The sequence below is a fragment of the Vigna umbellata genome, chromosome 11 (assembly GCF_029865625.1).
Source record: "Vigna umbellata cultivar VRB3 chromosome 11, Vumbellata_1.0, whole genome shotgun sequence".
NCBI lineage: Eukaryota > Viridiplantae > Streptophyta > Magnoliopsida > Fabales > Fabaceae > Vigna > Vigna umbellata.
Window position 1 is genome coordinate 31,906,050 of NC_142175.1, and position 21,925 is coordinate 31,927,974.

At 31.3% G+C, this 21,925-nt stretch overlaps 1 protein-coding gene across 1 annotated transcript; it reads left to right on the plus strand.

The window, feature by feature from the left end:
- The first annotated feature begins 295 nt into the window (after window positions 1-295).
- LOC124822219 (ABC transporter C family member 8-like) lies at window positions 296-5,992 on the plus strand. Its single transcript, XM_088102115.1, has 11 exons — window positions 296-2,311; window positions 2,414-2,734; window positions 2,826-2,912; window positions 2,990-3,577; window positions 3,689-3,853; window positions 3,945-4,239; window positions 4,332-4,546; window positions 4,651-4,956; window positions 5,061-5,124; window positions 5,365-5,604; window positions 5,690-5,992. Exons 1-11 carry the CDS (start codon window positions 308-310, stop codon window positions 5,794-5,796), a joined length of 4,392 nt encoding a protein of 1,463 aa, XP_087958241.1. The 5' UTR covers window positions 296-307; the 3' UTR covers window positions 5,797-5,992.
- The last annotated feature ends 15,933 nt before the right edge of the window (window positions 5,993-21,925 follow it).

Genomic DNA, 21,925 nt, shown 5'->3' on the forward strand with positions numbered 1-21,925 from the left:
TTTGCCATGCTCCAACCATTCAAATCAAACGTCAAAGTGTTTCTCTTTGCAAGTGTTTGTACAGGAAGGTGGGGCACACTGATTATGTCAGTTATTCCCTTTCCAGTAGCATGAATCTAACGTTTCTTTCTTCTCTGCACCATTAGTGCCACACAACAATAATAAGTTCCCTATTGAAGGAGACTGTGGAAGTTACCTTTTCATGCAAATGATGTCTTTTGTCTAGTTCTTTGACCTTGTTCATTTGCATGAAGAGCATCTTCTAAAGTTTCCCATTGCTGCGTCTAAAAGTCTTGATCATTCTTAGATGATGATGATGATGATGATGGAGATTTTTACTGGATACGCTGATGATTTCTCATGGATTTGTCTGAAGCATTTTGAGTTCACTTCTTTCTGTTCACAAAGGAGCACAATAGACACTATAAATCTAATTTTCCTCTGTGTCTTTTACGCTTCCACCGTTGTCACTTTAATCAGAAGAAATTTTACAAATGGAACTCATACCAAAAGCAGGTTTTTCCTTTTTGTCTCTGTCTGTTGTGCGATCACTAGTGTTGTGTTTTACAGTATTGCCCTGTGGAGTTTCGTAGCCAAAACTGGGAACTCCAGGGCTAACCACCTCAGCTGGTTAGCATGCGTTGTACGAGGATTTTTTTGGACTTCTTTAGCAGTTTCATTGCTTGTTCAGGGACACAAATGGATCAAAGTTCTAAACTCTGTCTGGTGGGCATGTTCCTTTGCACTAGTTTCGGCTCTCCACATTGAAATTCTTTTTAGAAAGCATGCAATAGAAATTTTCGATGTCCTACTATGGCTCTTACACACGCTTCTTCTCTTCTGTGCCTTCCAAAACCTTGGTTGCTTTGTCATTCAAAATGTGCCAAAAGGTTTATCTGAACCGTTGTTAGCTCGGGAAGTTGACTCGGAAGAAACAGGACTAGGTCGTGCTTCCTTTCTGAGCAAGTTGACTTTCTCTTGGGTTAACTCCTTACTCAGTTTGGGTTACTCAAGGCCTCTATCTCTTGAAGACATCCCTTCCATTCTTTCTGAAGATAAGGCACACCTGTCCCACCAAAACTTCATGCATGCATGGCAATCCCTTGCGAGGGAGAGAAGCAAGAACAACACCAAGAACTTGGTGTTTTGGTCCATTGTTAGAACTCACTTAAAAGAGAACATATTAATATCTGTTTACGCATTGCTCAGAACCGTTGCTGTGAGTGTTTCTCCTTTAATACTCTATGCTTTTGTCAACTTTTCAAATCGTAGGGATTCCGGGGAGACAGATCTCAGAGAAGGTCTTACAATAGTGGGTTTTCTTATTCTCTCCAAAGTGGTTGATTCTGTGTCACAGAGACACTGGTTTTTTTGTACCAGGAGGTCGGGGTTGAAGATGAGATCAGCTCTGATGGTTGCAGTGTATGAAAAACAACTAAAGCTTTCAAACTCAGCAAGGACAAGACACTCCACAGGTGAAATTGTGAATTACATTGCTGTTGATGCGTATCGCATGGCAGAATTTCCATGGTGGTTTCATCTAACATGGGCATGTACATTGCAAATTCTTCTATCTATCAGTATCCTGTATGGAGTTGTGGGAGTAGGTGCACTTCCTGGTTTAGTCCCTCTTCTTATATGTGGACTTATCAATGTACCATTTGCCAAGATCCTACAAAAGTGCATGGCACAGTTCATGATTTCACAGGATGAGCGTCTTAGAGCAACTTCAGAAATTCTAAATAGCATGAAAATCATCAAGTTACAGTCCTGGGAAGACAAATTCAAGAGTTTGGTTGAGAACCTACGTGCAAAAGAGTTCATTTGGCTATCTAAGGCACAGAAGTTGAAAGCTTATGGGTCACTTTTATATTGGATGTCTCCTACCATCGTTTCTGCTGTTGTTTTCGTCGGTTGTGCTGTTTTCAATACTCCATTAAATGCCGGGACCATATTTACAGTTCTTGCAACGTTGAAGAACTTAGGAGAACCTGTTCGAATGATTCCGGAGGCTCTATCTGTTCTGATCCAAGTTAAGGTATCTTTTGATCGTCTCAATACCTTTTTGTTTGACGAAGAACTAGATACCAGTGCTGGTAACAAAAGCTATAAAAACCGAAGTTCAATTAATGCGGTAGAAATCGAAGCTGGCAACTTCATTTGGGACCATGAATCAGTGAGGCCAACTTTAAGAGATGTGAATTTAGAAATCAAATGGGGACAGAAAGTTGCAGTTTGTGGGCCAGTTGGAGCTGGAAAATCATCTCTTTTGTATGCAATATTAGGAGAGATTTCCAAGATATCAGGAACTGTGAGTTAAGCAAAACAAGTTTAGCTTTATGTTCTCATGTCATTCATGCATTTATTCTTTGTATTTAATTGTCTTATGAAATTTCTGAATGATGGAAAATAGGTTAATGTGTTTGGAAACATAGCATATGTTTCTCAAACTTCTTGGATACAGAGTGGGACGGTTCGAGAGAATATACTCTTCGGCAAGCCAATGGAGAAAACAAGATACGAGAGTGCCATTAGAGTCTGTGCCTTGGATAAGGATATCAATGATTTTAGCCATGGTGATCTTACAGAAATAGGTCAGCGAGGGATTAACATGAGTGGAGGACAAAAGCAAAGGATTCAACTAGCTCGTGCTGTCTACAATGATGCTGACATTTATCTCCTCGATGATCCTTTCAGTGCAGTTGATGCTCACACTGCTGCTATCCTTTTCAAAGTAAGAAACTATCACTATTAGATTCTTAACTTCAGTGGAACTGTTTTTTCCACTTCATTGACTCAAACCACTTGCATTTATATGGTTACAGGACTGCGTAATGACGGCTCTAAGAGAAAAAACAGTCATTCTAGTGACACATCAAGTGGAGTTTCTCTCAGAAGTTGATAAAATCCTGGTAAAGTACATCATTTGGATACCTATTACATTACATTTGTGTATCATTAACTCGATATTTTATGACTCAAATTCTAGGTAATGGAAGGTGGAAACGTTACTCAATCGGGAAAGTATGAGAATCTCTTAACAACTGGGACTGCTTTTGAACAACTTGTGACCGCTCACAAAGAAGCAATTACAGAGTTGGATCAGAATAATGAGAACAGAATTCAGAGAGAAGAGTCTCAAGGTGTTTATAAAAATCAAAGTGAGGGGGAGATTTCTACGGAGGGTCAACTTGGGTTGCAACTTACACAAGAAGAAGAAAAAGAGATTGGTGATGTTGGCTTCAAGACACTCTGGGATTATATTTCCTTTTCCAGTGGTTCATTGAGGCTGTTTTATATAATTTTGGCACAATGTGCTTTTGTTGCTTTGCAGACTGCATCAACGATTTGGCTTGCTTTAGCCATTGATATTCCAAAAATAACTACTGCCTTCTTGGTTGGGTTGTACTCATTAATTTCATTTTCTGGTGCTGCGTTTGTGTATATAAGGTCTCTCTTGACCGCTTACCTTGGATTAAATGCTTCCAAAGCTCTCTTCACAAGTTTCAATACTGCTATCTTCAAAGCCCCTATGCTGTTCTTTGACTCAACCCCCATAGGAAGGATTTTAACAAGAGTAAGATTAAGATCATTTCCCAATGGAAAAAAAATCTAAATAATTTCCCTGTGTTTGATCATTACCATTTAGTCATATTCGAAATTTTGATCCACTTTTTCTCTCTTGCAGGCTTCATCAGATTTAAGTCTTTTGGATTTTGACATACCTTATTCGATCACCTTTGTAACATGTATACCAATTGAAATTTTTGTGACTATTGGTCTAATGGTTTTAGTAACATGGCCAGTTCTCATTGCTGCCATTCCTGCAATAGTTGCATCAAAATATGTTCAGGTTTAGCCACTTTAAAAATTTTAGTTTTTTATTTCTCGTCCCTGCTTAACTCAGAAAGCTCATTTTTTCCAAATCTTCTCCTCCATGAAAGGAATATTATCAAGCCTCGTCAAGGCAATTAATGAGGATCAATGGAACCACGAAAGCTCCTGTGATGAATTTTGCAGCTGAAACATCACTTGGTGTTGTTACTGTGAGAGCATTCGATATGGTAGAAAGATTTTTTAAAAACTACTTAAAGCTTGTAGACACAGACGCAACACTGTTTTTTCATTCTAATGTGGCCACGGAATGGTTACTTTTGAGGATTGAAGCACTTCAAAATTTGACAGTCATCACTTCAGCTTTGCTACTTGTTCTATTTCCTCAGGGATACGTGTCCTCAGGTAATATTACTTCACAGGTTAATCAGCAAGATAAAGCTTTTGCATGTTATTAACAAGCTTTTAACTGTTCAAAATTCACTTGGATTATGCAGGTCTTGTGGGACTATCTCTCTCTTACGCATTATCCTTAACGTATTCACATATATTTTGGACTCGAATGTATTGCAACCTATTAAACTATCTTATCTCTGTTGAAAGAATCAAGCAATTCGTTCACCTACCGTCAGAGCCTCCTGCTATTGTGAAGGACCACCAACCTCCATCTTCATGGCCTTCCAAAGGCAGGATTGACCTTCAAGCCTTAGAAGTAATGTTTCGTCCTTGTCTTTCATTCTTTTTTTCTTTATTTTAATACTGTCAAATGGATAAACCTTCTTCTTTGTGATGGCTATTTTCCTTCGCTGGTCTCAGATTAGATACCGTCCGAATGCTCCATTAGTGCTTAAGGGTATCACTTGCACGTTTAGAGAAGGGAGTAGAGTGGGAGTTGTAGGAAGAACCGGAAGTGGAAAGAGTACACTCATAAGTGCTTTGTTTCGCTTAGTTGAGCCAGCAAGCGGTGACATTCTCATAGATGGGATTAACATATGCTCAATGGGGTTGAAGGATTTGAGAATGAAACTAAGCATCATCCCTCAGGAACCAACTCTTTTCAAGGGCAGCATCAGAACCAACTTGGACCCTTTAGGCCTGTATTCAGATGATGAGATATGGAAGGTAAACGGACCAGCTCTGCTGTTAAAAATTGTTTTTTTAACATCTTTATGTTTTGCTTGAGCTTATACTGAGCACATGTTTGATTATGTTTAATTTGTACATAGGCTTTAGAGAAATGTCAGCTTAAGGAAACTATCAGCCATCTTCCAAATCTCTTAGACTCTCAGGGTGAGTAAGCTTAACCTGCTTAGAGCCACAGATCTGGTATGGGAATTTTCTGGCCAATTCTCTCAGCAGCCTTTGGAAAAAATCTATTGCAGCTTTACTCTTTCCAGGTTTAAAATCATGAGGGATACACATAATATTTGAACTTGCAAGTTGTTTTTCCAAAATAAAAGTCTTCGATTCATAGATTAAGATTTTGGAACAAATTAGCCATTTGAAGGCTGATTGAGAATGATTATACAGTGAGTGATGAAGGTGGAAATTGGAGCTTGGGACAACGGCAACTGTTTTGTCTTGGAAGAGTACTGCTAAAGAGGAACAGAATTCTTGTTCTGGATGAAGCCACTGCCTCCATTGACTCTGCCACAGATGCAATTCTACAAAGAATTATCAGACAAGAGTTTGAAGCATGCACAGTTATTACAGTGGCTCACAGGGTTCCCACTGTTATAGACAGTGATATGGTTATGGTCCTCTCCTATGGTATCTTCTTTCATTCTCTTTTCCTCCTTTTTCGATACACTGCTTACTCAGTTAGTTGTCTGATATTTTTTGTATGGTTTCTTAGGGAAAATGGTGGAATATGATGAGCCTTCGAGACTAATGGACACCAATTCTTCATTTTCTAAGCTGGTAGCTGAATATTGGGCCAGCTGCAACAAGAATTCCTCCTAAAATCTTTGTTTGTAAGTAAGATTGAAAAAATAAATGATCGGACGATCCTACGGTAGAATAAAATAAAAGATTGTGGAAACATTTATCGAGTGGTCCTTCCTACACTTTGTGTATCAGTTTGGAGTGGTGTTGAATTTATATCAGCAGAATAAACTCAGTCATATCAGGAAAATAAATTGATGGTGCATTGTAGCAACTATTCACTAACTAGCAATGACTTCCAAATCCATTCTTGCACTGAGGGAAAAGTAAACCATTTTTTTACAATATTCCAAACATTAGGAGATCATCTATGTTAAAGCTATAAAACTAACATTCAAATAAATTATATTGAAATATAAATTATATGTTTAAAGTTTATTAAGTTACTATGGAAATTTTTTCAAAGATTTGATTATACTGTATTTACAGCATGTTTATAATATAATAATAAGTAAATTTATGTTATGATTTTTAGCATTGAAATTGTGTAGATTATAAAACAAAACTAAAATTATAAATATGATAATAATCATATAAAAAAGTTAGAATATATCTTTTATTTAACAATTTTAACTAAATAAATTTAACCAATTTATAATAAACTGAAAATATTTATTTAAATTGGTTGAATTTTTTTTACTAAATTAAAACTAAACAAAATATTTAGTTAATTTGGTTTAGTTGAAATTTAATATTACCTTAAAATTGAAAAATAGACACTCCTCCTGCATCTCCATATATTTCTTGTCGCATCCTAATTATTCATTTGGTTTTGGATTGTGGAATTTAAAGAAAAAGAAATAACTTTTAAATTTTGTGATAAGAAAATTAAGAAAAACAAGATGTAGTTCAGTTTGTAGTCTTTTGCTTGACTTGTTAAAGAGTAAAAGTAAAACATCAACCCACTTTTAAATTTTGTAAATAAGAAAATTAAAAAGAGACGTAACTCAATTTGTAGTCTTTTTGCTTGACTTACAAAGAGCAAAGGTAAAACATCATAGGTTTGATGAGACGTTACAGCAGACAAAGATACCAAACTGGAAATTGTATAACATAATTAAAGATTTTGTTGCCTATTTGTCAAGATTGTGAGTGGTGATGATGCAATTTGGGTGATAATAGATCAATCAATGAAGAATGCTCATTTTCTCCTCGTTAATATGAGATGTCTATGGTCAAGTTGACATAGTTGTATATCAAGGAGATAGTAAGGTTGCATGGAATGCCTCAAGTATTGTGTCAAATAGTGATCTTAGGTTTATTTCTAGATTTTGGTAGACACTACAACAATATTTGAGCAGTGAGCTTAGGATGAGTTTTGCTTATTATCCTCAAGGTAGACTACAAAGGAAAATAGGTGACTCTATCTGGAAGTTAGAGGAGAATATGAGGAAGTCATACCCACATTTGTTTCCTAGTGAGTTCAATTTTAGAGGTCAAAATTTTTATTGTTGGGAGAATATAAGAGCCTAGAAAATAGTATCTTTGAGGTAATAATGTGTTTTAAATAATGAGACTCAATTATTTTAATTTTAAAAGTTCACAGTATAAATAGAATTTCTATTAACAAGTTTTGTTACTTAAAAACACACCATCTATATAAAAATTCTTTCTCTAATAGTTATTTACCCTCTCTCTTAGAATTTTGACTCCCTATTCATTTGTCTGAAGATTAGAGATTCCCTGAATGATCTTTGAAGCGAGCTCTTCTACTTCAACCAATTAGTTTTTGCAAAGGAGAGTTGATTTTTGATATTTTTCTTAGTTTGTACATTTTTTCATGCATGTGAGTTGTTTGAGCTTGTATGTGACTTTTGAGTCTTTTATAAGACTCTTTACTTATAGGTGGTTCTAATTGTTCTATTGTTTGTAGGAGCATATAAGGTTTTTTGTGCATGTGAAGTTGTCTTAAGATCTTAGCGCTTACTGGTCTTTTATAAGATAAGAGAATCTAGTTACTTTGATTTTAATTGATAGACAAGTTTTAATTACTTATTGTAGCCTTGTATGGTAGTTGAATTGTGAAATTGAATTATTTGATGAAATTTGGTCTATTGAGTTAAGATTAGGAAGTTGAATCATCTTTAGTGATGAGGTGATTGAATTCTTGCTATGTTTAATTCATGGGGCAAGGCTAGAGTCGGGGAACTACTAACTTAGTTATCGTTGGACGATATATTCTCGTTGAGTGAAATCAAAGTTAAAGGATTCACTGACTTAACCTTTATTGGATGATAATATGGTCTGTGAGCAAGCTCAAAAGTTAGAGAGTTATTGACTTAGTGGTCGTTGACAAAGAATATTCTCGTTGACTTGATAGTGGTTGGGCGAAAAATGTCTCGTTGGGCGACTTTCGTGATATTTAAGCCTTTGAGATTTAGAGATGATCTTGTTGAACGAGCTATCTAATCTCTAGACGAGTATACTTTTAAGTACTACTTGATGGGCGAGACTAACAAAGCCTAACACTAATTATCGTATGTGTTTTTCTGGTTATGATGCTTAAAGCTTGTGTTCTGAAGGTTAACGTGATGACTAGTTTGTAATATGTATTCAAGAATGGTTGGAACTGATCCAAGAAAAAATTGGTTGTGGTTTTGTTTGGTGTATGCTTTGATATATGAAGTTCTAAAAGTGGGTATCGTGATATTCAACTAGTTATTAACCTCATATAGAGATGAATGAGATGAAAGAGAGAATGACAAGAAATTTTTTTCTTTTCGTTTTAGGCATGAAGAAACTAACATAGTGAGTAGTAGGGTGTTAATCCTTGTATCTAAGACTCTATAAAGTATAAATATTACTACGAGTGCACACCTACATTGAATATATATGTGAAAACATATATCCGGATAATTAAGTCTATGATAATATGTTTTCTTTTGAATATTGCTTCAAAAGAATTTTTATTTGAAACAACTTTTTTTTTAATAAATTGACAAAGAATTATAAAGTTATAAAATTAAGATAAATTAATAAATAATTACAAAATTACAAAATTATAAAATTATCAATTATAAAATTTTATAATAAATTTATAAAATTATAAAACTACGACATTACAAAATTAAAATATTATAAAAGTATAAAATTATAGAAGTATAAAATCATATTATAACATTATAAAATTATAAATTTATATTTAATATAATATTTGGGATAAGTAGAATCGTCTCTCAATTATTGTAAGACCCATAAAAATAAAATATATATATATATATATATATATATATATAGTAGTAAATTTTAGCATTTTATTAGTAATAATAATTTTAGTGGATAGAAAAATATAAATTTTGGATATAAAATTATAGTAATTTTATAAGGAGAAGTTAAAATTTTTGATAACTTATTTAGTATTTTTTTTAAGAAAATCGAATAGTAAAAATTGAATAGTGAATAGTAAAAAGTGAATAGTAAATAGTAAATAGTAAAAAAAAAATAATAAAAATAAATTTTCAGCATTAAGATTCCTTAGCATGGAAGAAATTAGTAGGTAGAAACTAAGATCAGATTTGGTGAGTAAATGATTAAAATATTATTTTTTAAATAATATTAAAATAATAAATAATATTAAAATATTAATGAATAGTAAATTTTTTTTACCTATAAATAGCCATAGGAGGGAAGGGTATTTTGCACCAAAAAAAAAAAGAGGAATCAAGTGAGAGCTTGAGAAATAGAGAAGAAAGAGTTAGGGAGAAATTTTTAGTTGCAAGAAGAGTAGAGGTTCTGAAGAATTTCAGGGAAACAAATTCGGAGTAGGAGATTAAGTCTGGAATAGAGGTAAGGGGAGCTAATCTTTCTTGTATATGATTTTTATCCATGTTATGATAATGAATATGAGTTATGAGTATGTTAAAATTTTGGTAATGGTAGTTATCTATTCACTTATATAAATTTAGTTTTCATGATTATAATTTTCTTATTTTCGAGTTAGTATGGTAAAACTTTTCTTTTAATTACTTTGACCGTTGGATTTAGCTAAAATTTTAATATATGAATCCTAAGACCTATTTCTTCACTTTGACCGTTGGGATTTGTAATTAGAAGTCTGTACTTAGAGAAATAAATCCTGCATGTTTGAGTAAATTAATTACCCCTGTAGATCTGTTACTGAGTCATCTCGGTAAAATATATATTACGACTTATTTGACCGTTAGATCAACTTGAAAATTTTATATATGATTCCTAAGATATATTAATACACTTTGACCGATCGGATTATAAATTGAAAGTCTATGTTTGGAGAAAATAATTTTTAAGTTTTGAAAAATCTGATGAACACTATATTTCTGTTCTTAAGTTATTATGGTAAAAATTTCATATATATTTTATTTACCGTTAGATTGAGCCCAAAATTTAGTATGTAATTCATAAGACATATTAAGTCATTTTGACCGTTCAGATTTGTAATTAAATGTTTGTGCTTAGGGAAAATTAGTTCCGCATTTTGAGTATAATTGAAAACCACTTAAAATTCTGCACCTAAGTTACCTCGGTAAAACCTCAATATCTATCTAGTTAACCGTTGGATCAACCTGAAATTTTAATATATAGTTTATAACAAATAGTGAATTATTGTGACCATTCAGATTTGAAATCGGAGTTACAGACTTATAGATATTAATTTCGTATCTTCTCAGAGATCTCAATATTGCTTAAATTTCTATTTTTTGATATCTATATTAAATTTCGGTGTTAATATTATATGCTGTTGTTTTAAATCTGTAAATAAGAAATTTGTTAAAAACTATTTGAGGAACACTTTGGCTAAGGAAAGACTTGGTACTTAAGTTGTCCATTGTGACGCACCTCTCTTTCCTGGAAGTCTACTCGACAAGTTTTTAACTTAAATCCTATTGAACAGATTATGTACTGTTAAATTATTGTGTAATATATCTTGTTGGAATATATTCAGTTTGTATGATTTCTGAAATAATTGGACTTTATTAGATTTGAATTTATGCATCTGAATATGATTGTGAATTATAATGATGTGATTTATGTGGAGAGTATGTGAATGTATGCGATATAGTCAATTTGTATGACTTTTGGGATGGATGGACGTGATGCATATTGGTGTATGCATTCTGATTTGGTGTTTGATGCATATTGGTGTATGCATGATGCATATTGGTGTATGCATGATGCATATTGGTGTATGCATGATGCATATTGGTGTATGCATGATGCATATTGGTGTATGCATTCTGATTTGGTGTTTGATATATATTGATGCATGCAATGTGGTTTAGTGTGTAACTCATATTTGTTTATGTAATTTGATCTGGTATAGTGAGCATAGTATGGTTTGATATCGAGGTATGTTTATTGTATTGAATTGTTAGCTCACCCTTACATGTGTGTGCATGTGAATGCGATGATCGTATAATGCGTGATATTATACGGGAGCAGATGAAGAAATGTCGTCTGAAGCAATACGAATGAAGAAAGAGATCGAAGATAAGTTAGAAGGATTCAAGTTATACTTAGGAGTTTATAGTTGAAATCTGAGTTTAAAATATGTATATCAACTGTGAATTTTTAAGTGTGAGATTACGGGATGTTACCGTAAATGTAATAATATGAATTATCCAATGTGAGATATTGGGATGTTACATTAATGGTATCAGAGCAGTTCGTCCTTAGGATGACCTCTGTGTTGTGGGTCTTCCGTGTCTTCTCTGTGAAGAATTGAGTCTAAATGGTATAATTTACCATTTCCTCCAAATCTAGGTAGTAGAGTATTGTGTCTAACTACTCATGACTTTTACCATAGATGATTTTCCTTTCTTAATTCTGAGGGTTTGAGGAAAGATATTAGAATTAGTTAAAGCCTTGATAGGGAAATATAATACTAGAGTTTAAGTTTCAAAGGATGAGTGAAGATGTTGGTGTTTAGAAGTAAAATTTTTAGAAGTTTCTAGAACAAAAATTAATAGATCAGATATCTTACGTTTCACAAAAAGGAGTTGAGTTCAAAGGCTAGATTTAGAGAAGCTTTGGATAAGCATGAATGTAGCAAGGTTTGAGAAATCAGTTTGGTTTAGTATATCAATAACGTTAAAAGTCAGAAGAGAAGGAAGTGTTGATGAGAAACGGAATGACATTGTGTGAGATTGGTAACATGGATTGATGTATCAGTGATGATTGAAATCTGAAGAAAGAAAATGGTGGAAGATTTGAAGAGAAAGTTTAAAAAAAAAAAAAAAAAAAAAAGGATAGGAATACTGAAGTAGATTAAGAATAAATCAAATATTAGACGAAGAAGAGTAGATGAGAAGTTATATACGGAATAAAGAGGATTGAGAGAAAGTTTAATAGGAGGAGAAATTTATAAGTTAAGAGGACACGAGATCTTTTATTGGAAGGATTTTAAGCTAAATGGATGATTAAAAGGAGATGGTTAGATTTTTTAGTAAATGTATTAGAGATAAGATTTGAGAGTATGTGATTGTGGTATGAGGAGTAGTGGAGAAAATCCAGGTACGAAAATTTTGGCTTTCGACTTATGCAAATATTTGGTATTTTTATGATAGGATTAAAATGTCATGATTTATGGTTGTAAATTTTATTGATTTTGGAATATTAAAGTTAGTAGAGGTAGTGTAGGTTGAATTGATATTATTATGAACATGACAAGATAAGGAAGAAGAAGAGTTTGGAAATAGATAAAAAGGAGGGTTGCAATGTGATTAGGGAATTTGGAATAATTAAGAAGTTGTAGGTTGTGATTGGAGAAATTTCATCAGGTATAGTTATATGGTAGTATTCAAACCTCAATAGTGATGTAAAGGATGGGTAAAGATTTATATGTCGCACCTTGATCTCTATCCAGTGATGTGTATGAGTGAACTTGTTTATACTTACTTTTAGTTCGCATAAGATAGAAATTTGAGATTTGGTTAACACTAAATATCCTTGGGATATGGTTTTGATCTCGGGGAGCACATTATAATTGAGGTTGCGTTGTGGTTGATTGCCTGATAATCTCTATAGACGAGTGGTAGGAAGTAACATGGTGGTTAAATGGTTGGGAAGGTGTACTTGCCTGAAAAAGTTCTTGAATAGAGTGGTAGGAAGGGATACTTGGCACAATGGTTTTGTGCTATGACATCTTTTGATGACCCATTAATTCTTTATATCTATGGGAGTTATTTCAAGTATTAGAGGATTAATTAGTGTAACCATTAAGCTATATTTTAATGTTATAGGATGGATTTAACTTATGTGGCATACGTAGTTTATTTAAATGGGTAGGTGCAGTACTGATAAGGAAGCTAGTTAGTTTTAAATTCGGCCTTATTGATATAAGTGGTTTCATAAATTATAACATTGTTGATTGAGTGATCTGTTGAGTCTTATCAAAGATACGCAGTTGTTAGGTACTGGGTTACGGATAACATTAAGTTTGTGGATTCATATTAGGTTAGGATGTGGGAAGGTATTTTGAGGACACAATTTATATTCCTAAGATTTAGAGTTTATAAGTTAATTCTTGAAGAATGTTTTAACTTAGGCTAGTAATGGTTGCTAGGAAAATAATTAAATAAAGGTTGAGGTAATTTGGAGTATAATCTTGAAAGAAGCTTGATTATTCTAGTTTTATTAAGTATTTCAGAAGTGTTTATCAGGTGAAGAAAATAGTGGTTCAACATTTAGTGTGAGTTAAATAAAGGATGAGGACAAGTATTTTAGGGATATCTGACCAATGCAAGTGAAGGATAGTTATTGTAGTCTAGAGTATGATCGAAAGGATGGTTTGGTCATGTTTCAATATGTTTTTAGAAGTTTATGGTCTTAAAGAATTGTGAGTTGATTGTTGAACATTAAGTGTAGTTAAGGGTGAAGGCAATATTACCAAGAATCAGATAAGTCCATCAAGGACGAGTGAAGGAAATGATGCATGATATTAAGTGTGGAAGGGTTCCTATGAATGTTATAAAGCATACTCAATATAGGTATTAGTTTTGGACAAGTTCTTGTTAAGTGGGTATAGAAAAGAAAACATAAGGATGAATTATTTAGTAATAGTGTTTTGGACTCCGTGTAATCATCAGAGTAATTAGAAATTTTACGGAAAATAGAAGTATAGGGTAAGGTGGAGCAATCTAGTAAAATTTTTGGTAAACATAAGTGGCTTTTGGAGGCGTACAATTTCTAGGAGTAGAAACTGTGTTGAGAAAATATAATGGAAAATTGTTACGGAAAAAGAACGATTCTTAGAGTTTTACATGGTCATGGAAGTCTTAAATAAGGATCTATAAGGAGAATCACTTTCTAGTTATAGTAGGAATGAAAAGTTTTCTCGAATCTTGTGATTATAGTTTATGAGTGATCTTGGCACAAGTGAAGAAACGGACAAGCAATTTGGAGAGAGCCCCACCTATTTTCATACATCCAAGGGATTTTAAGAATTCAGGGGCTGCCAATTGTCAACTAAAGACAAAAACAAAATCCTGAAGTTAAGGGGAAAATCTAATCTAAGAGTAGTTCATTATAGGTTAGAGTAAAAAGTTGGAAGTTGAAAGTTTTGAGCTATAAGTGATGATTTGGCATAAGTTATTACTATGAGTGGTTAGGTTACATAAATCTGGTATGGAAGTTAATGGTTGATTATTTTTGTTTTAGGTGATGAGATTTTAAATTAAAAGGTTTTTGTAAAAGGAGGAGATTTTGGGTCTATTATTAAGTCAATTATGACTTAGGAATCTCAGTAGGTAGAAGTCGTATGTTGATTTTAGGAGAAAACCGTTAGAGTAATATCTTCTTATTAGTAAGTTCAACCACGAGTGTGGGAGAAGCTCTTCACACGAGGAAATTTCTCTTAAGCACATCAGTCAACATTCATTTAGTTTTAATGCTACTTAACTAAGAAAGTGTGTGTTAGATCTTTCTCACATTTTAGAAGTAGATGCGACTACAAAAAAAAAAAAAAAAAAAAAAAAAAAAAGAAGATGTCTCATTAAGAGGGCAACCCCTAAGTATAGAAAACCATCGAATAGAATGACTTAGAGGAAAGATCATCTACTTAGTCAAAGTAGTTTGGGAAAGAAGAGTAAATGAATTTACAAGGAAATTAGAAGATAAGGTGAAATAATCATAACCTTATTTTATGTCCAATTTTCGAGGACGAAAATTTTTGTTGTTGGGGAGAATGTAAGACCCATAAAAATAAAAATATATATATATATATATATATATATATATATATAGTAGTAAATTTTAGCATTTTATTAGTAATAATAATTTTAGTGGATAGGAAAATATAAATTTTGGATATAAAATTATAGTAATTTTATAAGGAGAAGTTAAAATTTTTGATAACTTATTTAGTATTTTTTTTAAGAAAATCGAATAGTAAAAATTGAATAGTGAATAGTAAAAAGTGAATAGTAAATAGTAAATAGTAAAAAAAAAATAATAAAAATAAATTTTCAGCATTAAGATTCCTTAGCATGGAAGAAATTAGTAGGTAGAAACTAAGATCAGATTTGGTGAGTAAATGATTAAAATATTATTTTTTAAATAATATTAAAATAATAAATAATATTAAAATATTAATGAATAGTAAATTTTTTTTACCTATAAATAGCCATAGGAGGGAAGGGTATTTTGCACCAAAAAAAAAAAGAGGAATCAAGTGAGAGCTTGAGAAATAGAGAAGAAAGAGTTAGGGAGAAATTTTTAGTTGCAAGAAGAGTAGAGGTTCTGAAGAATTTCAGGGAAACAAATTCGGAGTAGGAGATTAAGTCTGGAATAGAGGTAAGGGGAGCTAATCTTTCTTGTATATGATTTTTATCCATGTTATGATAATGAATATGAGTTATGAGTATGTTAAAATTTTGGTAATGGTAGTTATCTATTCACTTATATAAATTTAGTTTTCATGATTATAATTTTCTTATTTTCGAGTTAGTATGGTAAAACTTTTCTTTTAATTACTTTGACCGTTGGATTTAGCTAAAATTTTAATATATGAATCCTAAGACCTATTTCTTCACTTTGACCGTTGGGATTTGTAATTAGAAGTCTGTACTTAGAGAAATAAATCCTGCATGTTTGAGTAAATTAATTACCCCTGTAGATCTGTTACTGAGTCATCTCGGTAAAATATATATTACGACTTATTTGACCGTTAGATCAACTTGAAAATTTTATATATGATTCCTAAGATATATTAATACACTTTGACCGATCGGATTATAAATTGAAAGTCTATGTTTGGAGAAAATAATTTTTAAGTTTTGAAAAATCTGATGAACACTATATTTCTGTTCTTAAGTTATTATGGTAAAAATTTCATATATATTTTATTTACCGTTAGATTGAGCCCAAAATTTAGTATGTAATTCATAAGACATATTAAGTCATTTTGACCGTTCAGATTTGTAATTAAATGTTTGTGCTTAGGGAAAATTAGTTCCGCATTTTGAGTATAATTGAAAACCACTTAAAATTCTGCACCTAAGTTACCTCGGTAAAACCTCAATATCTATCTAGTTAACCGTTGGATCAACCTGAAATTTTAATATATAGTTTATAACAAATAGTGAATTATTGTGACCATTCAGATTTGAAATCGGAGTTACAGACTTATAGATATTAATTTCGTATCTTCTCAGAGATCTCAATATTGCTTAAATTTCTATTTTTTGATATCTATATTAAATTTCGGTGTTAATATTATATGCTGTTGTTTTAAATCTGTAAATAAGAAATTTGTTAAAAACTATTTGAGGAACACTTTGGCTAAGGAAAGACTTGGTACTTAAGTTGTCCATTGTGACGCACCTCTCTTTCCTGGAAGTCTACTCGACAAGTTTTTAACTTAAATCCTATTGAACAGATTATGTACTGTTAAATTATTGTGTAATATATCTTGTTGGAATATATTCAGTTTGTATGATTTCTGAAATAATTGGACTTTATTAGATTTGAATTTATGCATCTGAATATGATTGTGAATTATAATGATGTGATTTATGTGGAGAGTATGTGAATGTATGCGATATAGTCAATTTGTATGACTTTTGGGATGGATGGACGTGATGCATATTGGTGTATGCATTCTGATTTGGTGTTTGATGCATATTGGTGTATGCATGATGCATATTGGTGTATGCATGATGCATATTGGTGTATGCATGATGCATATTGGTGTATGCATGATGCATATTGGTGTATGCATGATGCATATTGGTGTATGCATTCTGATTTGGTGTTTGATATATATTGATGCATGCAATGTGGTTTAGTGTGTAACTCATATTTGTTTATGTAATTTGATCTGGTATAGTGAGCATAGTATGGTTTGATATCGAGGTATGTTTATTGTATTGAATTGTTAGCTCACCCTTACATGTGTGTGCATGTGAATGCGATGATCGTATAATGCGTGATATTATACGGGAGCAGATGAAGAAATGTCGTCTGAAGCAATACGAATGAAGAAAGAGATCGAAGATAAGTTAGAAGGATTCAAGTTATACTTAGGAGTTTATAGTTGAAATCTGAGTTTAAAATATGTATATCAACTGTGAATTTTTAAGTGTGAGATTACGGGATGTTACCGTAAATGTAATAATATGAATTATCCAATGTGAGATATTGGGATGTTACAATTATAACTACATAATTGAAATTAAAAGAAATAGTTATATAAGTAATATATATGTATTCCATTATTTTTATTAATTTACATAATAAAGTTTTTCAAAAACATAAAATCAACTAAAGAGAGATTAATTATGCAAAATATAAAAGAAAATACACATAAATTGTTTCTATTATCTATACAACTTTTAATATGTTTTAATGATGATTATTTTCACTTGCACTATTCTCTACCATACAAATACGACCATAGTATATAACAACAAAATCACAAATAAAGATAAGTTAGTATATTAAAAAAAAGAAAAGACTTATAATAATTCAAATATATATTATAAAATATCATTCACAAATAATTTATTAAACCCATACAAAATATGTAAATCAACTATAATTTCCACTTTGAAGGATTCTTGGGTTGACTTCAACTTAAAGATTTTACATTTGTTATATAAATTCTGATTTTGACATTAAATGTCTGACTCAATTCCATAATATGACCTAAGTCCATTCCATATAACTGCATTAACTCACCATGACATGCTAGAAATGTTGTCTTTTAAACTAATTTTCATCGTAGGAATCTCCATCAACTCACCCTACCTAAATATTTTCCATGTGAGTTAGAATACTTAATAAAGTTTAGATAATCCCTATTCAACACACCCTAACTTAATATCAATGTAGCACATTTTGCTCAAAAATCACTATATTATCCTTATCCAAACAAGCAACGTCATACATTACATATTAACTCATTCATAATTTATTTTACATTGCATTAGCATAATATTCAAGTACAATATTTCTATAAGTATATAAAAGCAATAAGATGTATTTCTATAAACACAAATCTTCAATTGACAATCTCAATGATCAAAGTGAAAAACCATATTTCAATTACTATTTGTGAAGATTCCTGCTTGATTCAATGATTAATGAAGAAAAAACTATGATTTCATCGAGACATCCCTAAAATAAAACTATTGTCACACCTAGTGCCTTACACTTGGCGCCTAAAGCCCTAGTGCTCACTATCAAGCGAGTGTCCAATGCGACCAAGGTACAACCCAATGCCCTAGACTTTTGGATCTCATTGTTAAGTGAGCGTCTAACAATCCTAGGATACCACCTAGTGTCCTTGACCCCAGGAGTTAACTATTATGAGTTCTCATTTTGGCGTCAAGCGGTTATGTGGTATTGTCTTACACCTATAAAAAAAATAACACATGATTTAACTAAGTTAGGTTATCCAACTTGCCTATCTAGGAAATTCTAACTTTTCCTTAGTTTGAAATATCTTGCTTAGTTCAAAACAACTCTCATATAGAGCAATTGGATAATTTTAGAAAAATCAAATTAGTTTCACAGACAGCCTTTTTCAATTCAACCAAAATAACAACTCAATCAATATCATATATCACCAATCATATCAAAATGTCAGAGTTCAATAATGCATATCAAATTGGCACTAAGATGTATTCAACATTTCTTTCTTTTCCATGTGGAAGCTTTCTTTTCATGAAAATGATATCTATTGTTTTTGTTGATTTTCACTAAGAGCTTCTTTTAAAGTTTCTTAACTACAAGTTGTTGCGTGTAAAAGTGTTGATCTTTTCAATATGATGATGGTGATCTATAACGGATACGCTAATGATTTATCATGGATTTGTCTAAAGCATTGAGTTCACTTCTTTCTTTTCACAAATGAGACTAAATAAAAAATTTTGTATGTGTCTTCTATGATGGCTGGCATAGTAAGTGAGTACTGGAAGAAATTTCTCAAAAATGTTATTTGGTAAGAATATCTCCCACTCAGCAAATCAAATCATGGGAAGAAATTTTCAAATTTTTCCTAGAGTTTTATCTCGTATAGTGAGAGGACACATCCCTGCCTCTTTGACCCATAAAATACTTCTTTCTTAGCGAGCAAATTAAGGGTGGCAATACGGGTCGACCCAGCCCATTTAAGCCTGCCTTTCAACTGTCCAACAAAGTACAGGTCAGGCTGGCCCACCTCGCTTTAAAAATGTTGGTTGAAAAATGTAGTCTATCCTGCATAATTATTGGTCTGTAGGCCTGATGGCCGACCAAAGTTTTTAAACATCTTGCATTACAAATCCTTAATATTTTCCATGCTTGAGTTATCCCCAAATCCTTATTTTCATTCATGGAGTAATAAGCCAAAAAATTGAACATTGTAGACCTTCCTGCATTATAGAATGTTAGATTGTAATTTATAGGTAGACCCATTTGTTTGTTATTAGTATTAGCTTGTGATCATTAAGTATATATATGGTAAATTAATAATAGTTTATTCCAAATAATTAAGCCCGTAAATAAATTTACAATTTTATAGTCAACAAAGACAAAAATTCGTGAACGGTATCAAAATGGGAAAAAAAGGGAAGGGATAATACATACACCAAAATAGAATCAAATGAGGAAGCTGTCAGATTAATCAGACTACACCATATTCAAGCAACATGAGGAAATGATAATTACCCTAATTCATATGTGAAAAAAAACCTAGAAAAACATAATGGATTAAAGAAAATGTTAAAGTGAAAGCATGGAAATATTATAGAGGCTCTCTTACACGATGTGGGAGTTCTTCGCCTGTGATGAAGGAGAAGGATTCTCCAAATCAAGTGAAGAGTGTATTCCTTTTGCATACGTGAGAGATTTGGAGTTTATGGATTACATTTGCATCTAAGAAAACAAAGAGTACACAGGCCAGCCCACCCTAGTTCATCCCAGGCTCGCCTAGGCTATGGGTTTTTGGGTCAAACTTATATGGTTCAAATGGGTTGGAAATATTAGCATGTCCCACATTGTCACCCTTAGAACAAATCATATTCTTTCGTACAGTTATATGAGAAATTATGTACGGCCAAATCTAAATAAGTGAAATAAAGAATTTTAATACGTTAAAATATAATTACTTTGATATAACAAATATTAATATATTTATTTTATTTTTAAGTTTATTAATAATAAATATAATTAAATTAGAATTTAAATAAAATTAAGAAAGTTAAAGTTTATTTATTTTATTATAATAATGAATTATTTCAATATTTATTTTATTAAATTAATTATTTATCTTAAAAGACATATACAACATTAAAAATCAAAAACATTTCCCATTATTATACCACAAGAAAACTATTTACGATAAAATATTAGATTATAATTAAAATTAAAATTTTAATAAAAAATTCAATTCCATTAGTTTTATTTAAATTACGATCACCTTGTCTTCGTTTTCACTTCAAAGAACTAAGTAACTCATTACCATTACACATTGCATTTCTTTGTGAAATATAAAGAAATAGTTTTATAAACAATTAATCATTCATGTTCTTTCAAAAGAGAAATAAGTTAAATAAAAATAAAAAATAATAAACATTGACAACAAAGTGTATAATGGGTCATGTGTGGATTTTGATTAGAAAGTTGGTCAACTTTTTCACTAATTTTTGTTTGTTTTCAGAGTTAAGACAATTTTTATAATTTATATTAAGATCCATCATTTATTTATTTCAAATTATTTTACATTAACTCAGTACTAGAAAAAGGTTTCAAAATGATTTCTTTACGAGATTTTTAAAGAAGTATTGATTTTTAATTTTCTTTTCAGTATTTATTTAGAGATTGTATATGTTAAAATTAAACAACAATATTGTATTTATTGTCAAAATAAAATTATCCAAAAATAATAATATATTTTTAATTCCCTTGCAGAAATTATAATTTATCATCATTTGAGTGAGAGTGTAAAAGTTCTTTTTTCATAACCATATCTATATATAACTGAACGAGTCAATGCAGCACATTCTTCAACAATTGCTTTTTCAGATATACTTTCAACGTTCTAATCTCACCTACTTCCATTCAAAAAGGAATGCATGATCATATAATAACTATTAAAATCTGTAAGTTTGCGTATGGAATTTTTCTTTCTGGAATTTTTATTTGAAAAATTCTTCTTAGATATATTGACAGAGCTTTTATCATTTTAAGAATTGTTGGATTGACATATTACAATTAAAACATGACAGAAATGATGTGATGTAGCTATCTTGGATGAAATGAATACTGCATAGAGGCTGTCATATTATGTTTCTTATTTTGATTCCTACTCCAACTTTATGATGTTTTATCTAACTCAATTTTTCTATTGAATTGAACATTGATTTTATCCAAATTCAATCAATCAAAAGTTTATACGCCTGCTTAAAATCTCACTAAAAAAAATTAAAGGTTAAATAATTTTTTTCATAGAATTTTCTTTAATTTATTAAACATATATAATAAAAATATAAATTTTAATAAAAATATTAGTATTACATTTATATATAAATAAAATTTCGTTTAAATTTAGAGAAGATAAAATTATTTAATTTTAAAAAAATTAAAACAAAATAATAATATAGGAACAAATTAAAATTAATATAATGACCTATGATGTGAAGATGACATGTGACCTCACATTTTATTATTGCGTGACAATTTTATTTTGCAT